General features: G+C 58.3%; 1 protein-coding gene across 1 annotated transcript in view; it reads right to left on the bottom strand.

Annotated features, from left to right (window-relative positions):
* TMPRSS6 (transmembrane serine protease 6) overlaps positions 1–11,550 on the bottom strand; it is a 36,202-nt gene that overhangs the window by 11,548 nt on the left and 13,104 nt on the right. Inside the window, exons 7-10 of the mRNA XM_034987579.1 lie at positions 8,403–8,607; positions 6,605–6,741; positions 5,144–5,256; positions 4,695–4,804 (exon numbers count right to left, since the gene is read on the bottom strand). Coding sequence (XP_034843470.1) covers positions 4,695–4,804; positions 5,144–5,256; positions 6,605–6,741; positions 8,403–8,607 — 565 coding nt within the window. The remainder of the gene's footprint in view (positions 1–4,694; positions 4,805–5,143; positions 5,257–6,604; positions 6,742–8,402; positions 8,608–11,550) is intronic.

Here is an 11,550-nt window from a genome sequence, read left to right as displayed (position 1 = left end):
TAGATTGATGGATGGATGGATGAAGGAAGGAAGGCTGGGTGGGTGGATGGATGGATGGATGAAGGAAGGAAGGCTGGGTGGGTGGATGGATGGATGGATGAAGGAAGGAAGGCTGGGTGGGTGGATGGATGGATGGATGAAGGCAGCAAGGCGGGGTGGGTGGATAGATGGATGAATGCACACACACAGGCATTCCCTTCCCTAAGGACAGATTAAGTGGGAAGGAGGGTCAGAGAAGGCAAGCACTAAAGAAGGGAGAATGGCAGCATCTGACATGGTGACCAGAGCGCTGGACCCAGAGCTGCAGAGCTGAGTTGGAGGCCAGCTTTGCCACATGAATCAGCTGTGTGACCCTTGGGCACATCAGCGTCAGCAAGCTTCAGTTTTCACGTCTATAAAATAGGGGTGATAATATCTCCTTTGAAGGATGTTTTAAGGAATGAGAAACTGAGAAACGAGATGAGAAAATGACTTCTCTGGAAGCAAGCCACTGACACAGTCAGCCTATGAGCTCATCTTGGGCAGCGGCACGAGCTGTGCCCACCACACGGCCAGCACCCAGCATCGGGAGCAGACACTCCGCCTGACCAGGAGCCGCTGGGGCTGCAGGCAGCGCTGGCCACCCAGGGGCCCAGGGGAGCCCAAGAGCCACCCCATAGGCAGGCCAGGCCGGAGGGGGCTCCAGCAGGCCTACGAGCCAGTGGTTCTGCCTGTCCCATCAGTGGGACGGCCGGGGAAATGATTGGGCAGATGACAAGAAAAGTGACATCACAGGAGAGGAAGCTGGGCAAGAGGCAGATTCCCCGAAAGGGGGAAGTCTGTGCTGGGGTGACACCCAGCTCAAGTGGATTCTGCAAAACCACGCAGCTGGGGGCCAGTCTCACCAGGCCAAGTCCCTCCCCTGCCTCCAGGCCACTTAGAGGGCAGGAGGTCTTGGCCGTGGGCACTGGGAGGAGCTGGTAGGAAGCAGCAAGGCAGGGAAAGGCAGAAAGGGCTCAGAGGAGCGAGGCCACAAGCCTGAGGATGCCCAGCCAGCGGAGGGAGCCCGGACCAGCCTTCCCTCATCACTGCGCTGACACCTACAGGGCAAGTCACCTTCACCCCCAACCCACCCTCCGTTGCTCCTTGTCCATGGCCATTCTGGGCCCAAGGACTGCGCCTCCCCTCCCTACACGCCCTGTGTCTGCAAATCAACACCGTTCCCCAGACTTCTCATATCTTTGCCACCCACACAAGTAAATTTTCCAACAAATGCTCATTCAAAGAATTTCCCAGCATCTACATTGGATGATCATTATCAAAAAAGATCATAACTAAAGGAAATGGTTTGACCGGTGCTTCTGGTTTGGAGGTATACCTCTGCCTTCCCTTCCGGGCTCAGACATGGGCAACAGCCTGGGGGCAGGCCTGGGGACATTAGTCTCCACCTGGGGACCCCGGATCCTTCACGAAGGTCTCAGAAGATAGAGATGGGACTTCCCAGGCCGTTCTCAGAACTGGCGGGAGCCACAGAAGCTGTCGGTCCTCCCACCAGGATGCCAGTGGATTGGTCAGGAGTGCCGTGGCCAAGAGAGTGAACAGCCAGCACGGCTGCTCAGAGCTCCGCAGGAAGACTCTGCACGAAGCGGAGCATTTAGGTGTGCGTGGGTACGTGCACAGACTCGTGCACACAAAGCACGGGTGTGCGTATCACACGCGCTCTGGATCTGACTGCCTTGCTCAATTCTGGCTTCCCCCACTTGCAATCTGGGTGAGGTGGTGCAAATGACTTCGCCTCTCTGTGCCTTGGGTTCCTCACTGGTAGGTGAAGGCAGTATGGGGCCTGTTTCCTCACCAAGGTGTTGAGGATGAAGGGAATGGCACCGCAAACCCCTGGCCCAGCATCAAGAGCCAGTCGTTAACTCCTGGTCGGTGCCTTCTAGAGCGGTGCTCTGTCTGGGCCTACAGGAGCCGGTGTCCTCCATCCCAGATCTCGTTTAGTCTTGCCTGGGGCGGGGCGGGGGGGTCTGTTTCATGGCCAGTTTTCAGATGAGCTGCCGGAGGTTGGGAGAGGTGAGCCCTCGCCCGCAGGAAGGGAAGGAGCCAGGATTCCAACCCTGATCTGTCTGGCTTCAGCTCTCTGCACCTCACCAGCCTCATCTGGAGTGACATTTCACTAGGAACTAATACACACAACGTCTTTCTTCAGACATCTGTGTAAATGATAAGAAGTTGGGGCCTGGGGCTGGTCTAACCCTTCTTTGTATAGATGGGGAAGGTAGTGCTCCCAGAGTTCCACACAGACTCCCCTGAACACATCTCCAGCTCGCCAGGAAGCACAGGGAGGCGTGGGACGAGAGAGAAGAGGGATGGGAGAGCCGTGCCCGTCAGGCCTCCCCCACCGCCCCCCCATCCACCACCTGGCTGCACCCTGAAATCCCTCCAACACCACTGAAAGGCAAAAGACCAGCAAAAGAAGCCAAGTCCTTAGGCTTAGGCATCTTAGGCCTCAGTTTCCCCTCCGGTACAATGGGTGAGGATTGGGTTCAATGGCCCATCCAGTCCCTACTTTCTATAGCCCAGTGGTGCTTTGAGACACTGGGAGGGAGCCCCCTACAACCCCACTAGAACCTGTCTAGTGCCTGAAATCCCACCATCACGGCCTCATTCCTTTTAATTAGGACTCTCTCCATCCGGGACCCACATTTAAAACCCAAGGGTAGCTCAGCAAGTCCCTAGAACCAGGGCCCATACCTTTGCCCAACCCCTCCTGGCTGTATCACGGAGAGAGAGGGAAGGCCCTCCATAGGGACCATGGTGGGGACCATCCTCCATGTTCCCAGCTGGTGGTGGGTGTGGGAGAGGCTCTGACTGCAGGCCCGAATGGGCACCGCCTAATCGTGCTGAGCCTCGACTCCCTTTCTGGGAAACGGAATGATGATGCCGTTGACGTCACAGGCCGGTGAGCCTGGCTCTGGGCAAATGCAATAGCCATGTGGGTGGAAGGGCAGGAGCGGCAGACCCTGGGCCCTCCTGCTCCTTCCTCAAGGAAGGGGTCAAGAGGGTGACAGGAAAAAATAGCATCATCATTTGAACAAGTGTGAAACATGGGCCACTCCTACCATCATTCTGTGGGCTCCTGATGCTGAGGGATGAGCCCAGCCGGCCTCGGTCTGGGCAGGCCCCAGGAGGCTAGCAAGGGGGTCCCCAGGGCACTCCATGAGGATAAAGGTCGTGGTACGCAGAAATGTCACCTACACACTAGGGTGTGGGATGCCTTTTGTTTCCCAAACAGCATGGGCCCGAAGTCACACCATCTCCCGTCACCCCCGAATAGCATGGGCCTGAAGTCACACCTCAGGCCTTTCTTCCTTTTCCTTTCAATCCCAGTCCCTAATAAATTGCCAAAGTCCTGGAAAGCACGCTGGCTCGCCAATGAGCATTGTCAATCCCTGTCCCCTTTTGTCTGAATAGGATCAACCAACAGGAGTCCGGGAACCTCCCAATTTTAGTGTATTGGAATCTTGGAGACTCAAAGTCTGTGAAGCCAAAAAATCAGGAACTCTGCATACTAGAATCCCAGCCTCTTGGAGCCTGCCCCCTACACCAAATCCTGGGATTAGAAGGGAGGATAGAGGCCCAACCTGCTATCAGATGCAGAAGCTTCTCTTCAGCATCCCCGGACCCCAGCCCAGCTTTGCAAGGCTCCTTCAAGATCCCTCTTCTCTCCCCAAACCTCTGCCCCGCAAGAATGGGGCCATGGGAGGGCCTCCTTCGGCTCCCCCTCCATGCCTCCTACCGGCCCTCCCCTCTCTAACTCTCATCTCATCACCAAGGGCGTCTGACCCTTCCTCTTTCCCTCTAGGGGAGGCTCCCACCCAGCTTTAGACGTGGAGCCCCTCCCATCATAAGTATCCCCTCCCCTGAATGTCCCAGGTCACCCTCCTCTTCCCAGACAGGGGAGCGCACGCCTGCACTGTCTCCGTCCCCCACCACCTGCCCACCTCACTCCTCGCAGCTGTCAGGGCCACCAGTGACCCCCAGTTGCCTGCCCCAGGGGGCATTTACCAGTCGTCCTCCTACCGATCAAACTGCAGTCACCACTGACCCACAGACAGCCCCCCATGTGGCCTGGCCCCCCTGTGTCCTGGCCCATCTCCCGGAGGGACTCACTTCTTTCTTAGCAACTTTGTCACCAGGGGGCCAGAAGCAGCACAGATAGCAGGGCAAGAATCCCACGGGCGGTGTGGGTGATAGGGAGAGACCATCCTTGTGGAAATGGCCGGATTAGCAAAAGCAGCCTTGCCTTTGCTGCGCAGCTTCCTAGCCAGGAAGCCACTTGACTTTGGCCATCAGCAGGGAGTGAGAGAAGGGAAGAGGGGCCTCCGATGGCGCAGGGATGGGCTTAGGGGCACGCGCTGTAGCCCTGCTGAGTCCTGGGGTTCCTGCACCATCTCATTGAAGGATTCAGGGGACCAGACCGTGAGGTGACAGTGCCCAAGTGCAACCTTTCACTCTAACTAGAATCACCATCCAAGGTGGCGGAGACCTGTGGGTGGCAGGAGGGGAGGCTGGGGCGGGGACCAGGACAGGGAATGGGTCAAGGGGTGGGGCTGTAGCCTGTGCTCTCTTCCAGGGCTGCCCCTCTGAGGTCTGGGACAAGGGCTCCCAACGTGGGTAACTTTGGGGAGAGGAAGGGGGTCCCGGGAGGGTACCTCCGGTTCTGGATCGTCCACTGTCCCTGGGTGCATGGCAGGTCATACTTCTGCGTCCGCAGAGCATAGGCGTCAAACCAGAGGGCCAGGCCGTAGTCCAGAGAGGGCACCTGGGACAGAGGAGCCAGTCACCAAGTGGCCTGTGGGCTGTCACTGGGCTGGTGGCCCCACTTCCCAGGACAACAAAGGGAGGAGGCCCGCCGACACAGAGCCCCAGTGGGGACTGAAGTTGGTCAGTCACTCAACAAATAGGCATTACTGTGGCCCACAGGGGCAGACCTTGGCCACACCTGTCACCCCCCCAACCCGGAGGGATTTGCATCCAGGGCTCAGCCTGCGGATGATGCATCAGCAGAGGCAGGACACTGGTCCCCTCCCAGCCGGGGCTTCCCGAGGTCCACAGGGTGCTCTGGGCAGAGGGCGGATGGGCGGCAGGGTACGAGGCTCACCGTGAGGTGCCAGGAGCAGTGGGTGCTGGGCGAGTAGTAGCTGGGGAAGTAAGGTGTGCTGAGGACGCCCTGCGGCTCCAGGCGGCCCTCCAGGGTCAGGTTCACCTCGCAAGCTGGGCCCCAAGAACAGCGGTTACACAGGGTCCCCCGGCCCCAGCTCACTGCACCTCCCAGCGGGTGAGGGACAGCTGTAACCCCACCACCCTCCTGCCATTAAACAGTAGAGGTTAGTGGTGCGGTGTGACCTTGGGCCTCAGTTTCCCCATCTGTCTGTAACATGGGGACAATAAGAGCACATACCTCACAGGGCAGTTAAGCAGATTAAATAGACATAAAATGTTCGAACAGCTTGACATGTAGTGAGTGCTCAATAAATGGTAGCTATTGACATGGATTGCGCTGCAATTGACCGTTTTACTTCATGTGTTCACAACTGTGCGAGCCTCAAGGTTATGGGGCTGGGGGGAGGGAGAGGCATGCCCCTTTTCCAAGATGAGGCTCAGAGAAGAGGGGGGACCTGGCTGAGGTCACACAGGGAGAGGGTGAGGAATCAGGAGGGTTCCCAGCTGCCCTGCTACCTCTCCCTGGAGTCAGGGTCCTTGTTCCCCTGTCCCCTGAGCTGTGTCAGTGACTCCCGTGGAGTCAGCCAGAGCCAGCTGCGGCACCTCCTCAGCAGCAGGCAACCCTAGAGGGCTGCCAGAACCCCGCACGGGCAGCTGGGGACCTGGGCCACTGCCAGGAGAGCTCTGGGGTCAACACCAGGAGAGGGAGGGGAAGAGGCAGATTGCCGGGGGTGGGGCAGTGGCTTGTGGTCTCCCGTCTGCAACCCTTTCTTCCGCCAGCTCTGGAACCTGCAAGGTTTGCTTGGCTGATCCATGCCCAAGGACTGCCAGGGCATGAAGGGTGGGGTTCTTCCCGAGAAAGGGGGTCAGGGAAGGAGGGAGGGAGATCCGGAACAGGAGGCCAGCGGGCAGCCTGGAGAGCCCTTCCCGGAAATGCTGAGTGGCCCTCCCTGAGCTGAGTGCCATCTCCAGGGAGGTCTGTGGGGCTCACCTTCAGAATGAGAGGATGGTCTGGGGGTGAATCTGAGGTTCTCGGGCCTCCTGACCACAGACCCACACTCCAGCCTCAAGCGGGTGCGGAGGGAAGAGGACCGGGGGAGGAGCCGAGAGAGGAGACACAGGTCCAGGATGGGGACAGAACAGCCAATAAACAGAAAGAGGGCAGGAGAGAGAATGAGGGAGAGGAGGGACAGGGACAGGGAGGGTAGGAGAGTGAGAACAGAGGACAGGAGAGAGAGGCCAAGGGCATGGGAGGGTGGAGAGCAGAGGAGCTTCCAGAACCTTCCCTCTGCCCCCATCCCACCCCAACGACAGCATAGAAGGGGAAGGGCATGCCAGACTGGGCCCTGGGTTTCTGCCACAGCGCTCCTCGCATCCCTCGGGACCCCTGACCCCTCACCCTGGAAGGCCACGGGCTGCACGGAGAGCACGAAGGGGTCATAGTAGCTGTGCAGGCCCTTCTTCCAGACCACCGCCATGACGGCCCCGGACGCCAGGACCTCCAGCACTGGCTCCTGGCGACTGCAGCCGTAGACCCTGGAGGGACAGAGGAAGGTAGCCAGGGCGGGAGGGGCCTGGGAAGGGGCTCGGGTGGACTGCTGTGTGTCCATGCACAGGTTTCCGACCCTCTCTGGCCCAGGAGATTGACTGGAGGCCCTGTGAGGGTCAGGCGAGCTCCTCAGGTGAGAGAGGCCAGGAGGTTGCCCAGACTATCCCAGCCAACTCCCGTCCCTCCGGATCCCTGTGCCCCCAGAGTGCCCAGTCTCTACCCTGCAGGGAGATGAGGTTTCAGGGTTGAGGGACCTGAGGTCACCTGCAATGGGCACTGCAGGCTTTAATGTTGGGGTTTCTTTTCTTTCCTTCACAGCAGAGCTCGTCTCGTAACTAAAATGTCTCCCAGTCTCCCTGGGCGTGGAGCCCAGGAAACAAGCCACGGGGTTAAACTTGTCGAGGTCCCTTCTGCTCTATCTCCTTATCACCCCTGAAGACCTCTCGTGGCTCTGGGACACAAGGATGGGGATCCCCTGATCTTGTCTGACCCATCACTGTAGACCTCCAAGGCTCTGAGCTGCCTGGGTGCCATCGTGAGTAGGGACAAGGCTGAGCCGGGTCCCCTCCCTAACAACAGGATGGGGTTGGGGGAGGGTACTTGAAGAAGCCTCAGGGGAAGCCCTTAAGCGTCCCCACCCTCATCAGGCCTGGAAATCAGATGGTGTCTGGCTTCTCTGCACTTCCCAGAGCTCTCCAGGAACCCAGCCCACGCACACCCCAGATTGAGGTCATCGTGTTGGGGGTGTTGCAAGTGAGCGTGCAGCCTCAAAGCCAGGAATTCAGAGAGGCCCTGCAGGGGGGTGGGGGGTGGGGAGAACCTTGTCCCCACCCCCCACACCTGCGTCGCTCACCCTCACGGACTGCCCTTGATCTGAACACGCAGGTCCCACCCCCGCTCTTGCCTGGAAGCTGGCCCAGCCCAAGCCAGACAGAGAAGGCAGCAGCCTGGTGCCCCCCACCCCACCCCACCAGCAACAGTTACTGGATATTTAACGGATACCTTTAACATGTGGTAATAATGGATGGCATTGCCATGTGTGAGAATCTTGGCACAGATGGTTTGATTGACTGTTTGATTATTTATTTAAGCAGGCTCCACACCCAGTGTGGAGCCCAACGCGGGGCTTGAACTCACAACCCTGAGAGCAAGATCTGAGCCGAGATCAAGCGTCGGATGCTTACCTGACTGAGCCATCCAGGTGCCCCACGGATGGTTTGATTTAAATCCTCACAAGAACCCTGCAAGGTGGGTGTGATTGTGCACCCATTTCACGAGTGAGGAAACCGAGGCTCAGAGAGGCAAAGCCACTTGCCTTAGGACACACAGCCATGAAGCAACAGAGCAGGGGGCTGCCAGACTCTGAAGCATCCTGACAAGCCACATGGCCTCCCAGAGCTGACCTGAGGGGTCGTCTAGTACATCTGCTTTGTTACAGATGGGGAAACTGAGGCTCGGGGAGGGAAGAGGGACTGGCCACAGTACACGGCCGCTTCCAGCCTCCATTCCTCCTGCTCTGTGGGCTAGCCTGTCTCTCAGACAGCAGATACCGAGGACCAGGGCCACACAGCCTCTCAGCTCTGAATGCGAGGCGTGATTTTTGACTCTGCATCGCCATCCCCTTCCCACCCACCTTCCCAGGACTCACGAGGTGATGAGCCTCCTCTCCAGGGGACCAGCCACGTCGTACATTGCCAGCCGGTCCCGGCACTCGGCCAGTGTCCACTCGAGCCGGAGTTTGAGCATGAGATCCTTGGGGCCCTGCAGGTGCCACAGGCAGCTGGAGGCCAGGTGGTCGGGCCCCTTCAGCCGGAGGACCTGGCCCTGGCCCACGTAGCTGTAGCGGTAGCAGCCTGGAGGAGGGAGAGGGACAGGCCCCCTGACCCCTGTTAGCCAGGAGGAGAGACCGGGGAGCCAGCTGGTCCTCACCTGGGCGGGGGTGGTGCAGGGAGAGCCGCTGGTGGGGGATCGGCCCAGATGGGCTGTGTCCCATCCCTCTGTTTCCCTGCTGGTTTCCATCTCCGGTCTCCTCATCCACACATTCACTCAGTGGTCCATTCATTCATTCACTTAGCACTCGCTGAGTTCTCCACGCCAGGCGAGTGCCAGAGAAAGGTCCAGTCACTGCCTGGGAGCTCCAAGGACTGCGAGGGCAGATACAGAGCCCAGCGGCAATAGCTCAGGAAGTGAGGACTCTGAGCCTGGCTGTAGGGCAGGGAAGACCTGGGGGGTGGGGGGCAGGGTCACAGTGTGAGCAAAGGGCCAGGGGCCAGGGCGGGGTTTGAGGCCAGAGAGCAAGCTGGAGAAGGGAGGCAGGGCCCAGATCACGCCCAGGAGAGGAGGTGCTTTCTCCCTCGGCCACGGGGAGCCATGGAGGGTTAGGTAGGGCTGGGACGTGGCCGGGCTTGGATCACAGACTCCTCTGGCTGCTGGGAGCAACTCTGAGGAGGCTGGGAGAGCAGCAAGGTGGCTGTGCATTAAGGGGAGAAGGGTGAGCGTTTCATTTCAGGTAGAGAGAAGGGAGCGCAGAGAGGGGCAGAGAGGCAGCCCTGGGTAGAGGAAGTGAGCTCAAGCTAAGGACGAGGAAACGCAGAGAATGAAACAGTTTGCGCTCATTAAGCATCTGATGCACGCCTCCCAGGAGGGCTCCATGAACTAGTTGCCAACATTGTTCCCGTTTACAGACCTGGGCCAGACAGACCTGGGCTCACCTAACCTTCCCTGGGCTTTGGTTGGCTGCCCTGGAGGATGGGGGCCGTGACAGCAGCCTCGCGGGGTCGTCACATGCTCGGGGATGATGCATGCTTGCATGCCCAGCATAGCACCCGGACCTCACACTAAGGAGGTGCTCAGTGTGCCTAGGGACTGTTCTATGGGTTGGTGTGGGGAGAGGCGGAAGGCAGGGCTGGGGAGCAAGTCCTGAGACCTGTCACCCTTTGGCTGCCCTGCCGGAGGCGCAGACAGAGCCAGTCTCATTGGCCGCCCTCACTTCTCACCTCCATCTCCAGCAGCACCCCCCCCCCCCACCGCAGTGTCTCCCGTCTTAGGGTCGAATCCATGCACTTGTGGCCCGGTGCCAGAACTCGAGCCCCACCACCTACACCTCTCCTGCACGCACTCACTCATCCAACATCCTTGTCGGGCACCTACTGTGTGTTTGATCTAGTGAGTCCCGCTCTGGGAACCAGCAGCGAGCAATTTCTCCCCTGGAGCGAAAGTATCTCCTTAAAACCTCCCCGTAGCCCGTGAAGGCGTGGGGGTGTGGGAACGAGGCCCAGAATGGGGGCGTGGGCAGCCCGGTGTGCAGGGAGCTCCTACACCTTGCCCTCTGTTCCCAGCGCCACCTCCCATCAGCTGTGCGACTCTGGGCCAGTTGCTTAGCCACTCGGTTCTGGCAAATGAACCCTACAATAATCCTTAATCCCACCTCCTTCTCCCGGTGCCCTAAGGACCAATGAGGGAATGGAGGTGAACAGTCTTTGCCCAGATGCTGCTGCCTCCCCCACCTTCCTCGTGACCCCCAGCCATTCTGACTCCAGTGGGGAGTGATTTCCCCAGGGGGAGAACTGTGACTCCTGCAAACGGAAGAGACAGGGGAAAGCTGTCTGGCTATTTCGGGCTGTTTGTCGTCTTTAAATCTTGCTCCAAGCTGATGCTTCGCTTTTGCCATTTTAAGAATTACTTTTTTTTTTCTTTTTGAGGCTAATTAAGTAGAGAGGTATGTGCTGGTCTCTGTTGATAATCCGAAACATCTTGGGGTGACCCCGTTACCTCTGGTCATTGGGAGAAAGTACATGCATATGCCTGGCGTGTTCTCCTCGCCTGGCCTTTGCTCACACTGTTCCCTTTGCCCCGAGTGCCCTTTCCTCTTCTCCACCTGCCAGATTCCTACCTATGTCCCATGCCTGAGTCTGCTGCCTGCCCTCCCACCAGGGCAGGAGCAACTTTTCCCTCCCCTTAGAGGCAGGACCCGTCCTTTGCTTTGGATGGTGGCCCCTGGTGCCCGTCCCCATCCCCAGGGCAGAATACTTCCCCCTCTCCGCTGCCTCTGGGACCTCTATTCTAGCGCTGGCACTTGGTGTTACGAGATTCTGTTTATTTGTCTGTCTCTCTCATGGGCTCAGAGCTCCTCTGAGGGCAGGGGTGAGGCCATGGTCATCTTGTGTCCCCAGAGCAGGCATGGGGCCTGGCATGGGGGAAATGCTCACGAAGCCTGTAAAAAAGGATTTGAGTTGTCATCCTCGCCCCATTAGATACCACGCTCCTGGAGGGCAGGGACCCAAAGGTGTACTGAACCAAATAAAGGTAATTACAAGGCAACTGCCAGAAACTTGGGGACACATGGACAGCCAGCAGGGGCAAGGGCAGCCGGAAGGCCTGTTCCAGACCAAGGGTCAGGGTGATGTGAGTAGTAGTGCAGTGTAAGATGATAGACAGTAGGTAGGTAGGTAGGTAGGTGGATCAGTTTCTCACATTCTCTTTTGAACCAGTTTTACCATTCTACTCGTTCCCTCATTAATAAGTTAAATAAATCTTTGATGTGTGGCTCACTACAGTTTTGCTAGAGAATCATGATTTTAGCAGTTTGAAAATTGTACTTTGACCTCATCACCTCCATCCACCAAGGAATTAAGCATCTGACCAGCCAGAAGATAAGAGAGGGTATAACGAGGATTTCAATTCGGCCTCCCTCCCCGAGAGAGGGCTGATGCCCTCCGCCTGGCCTCAGCTCTGGGTAGAAACTCTAGGTAGTATAAGAAGAATCTGAGAGGGGTGCCTGGGTGGCTCAGTCATTA

This window comes from Mirounga leonina, unplaced genomic scaffold (genome assembly GCF_011800145.1).
Source record: "Mirounga leonina isolate KUSES-001 unplaced genomic scaffold, KU_Mleo_1.0 Mir_418, whole genome shotgun sequence".
In the NCBI taxonomy this organism is placed as follows: domain Eukaryota; kingdom Metazoa; phylum Chordata; class Mammalia; order Carnivora; family Phocidae; genus Mirounga; species Mirounga leonina.
This window is presented reverse-complemented; position numbering and strand designations above follow the sequence as displayed.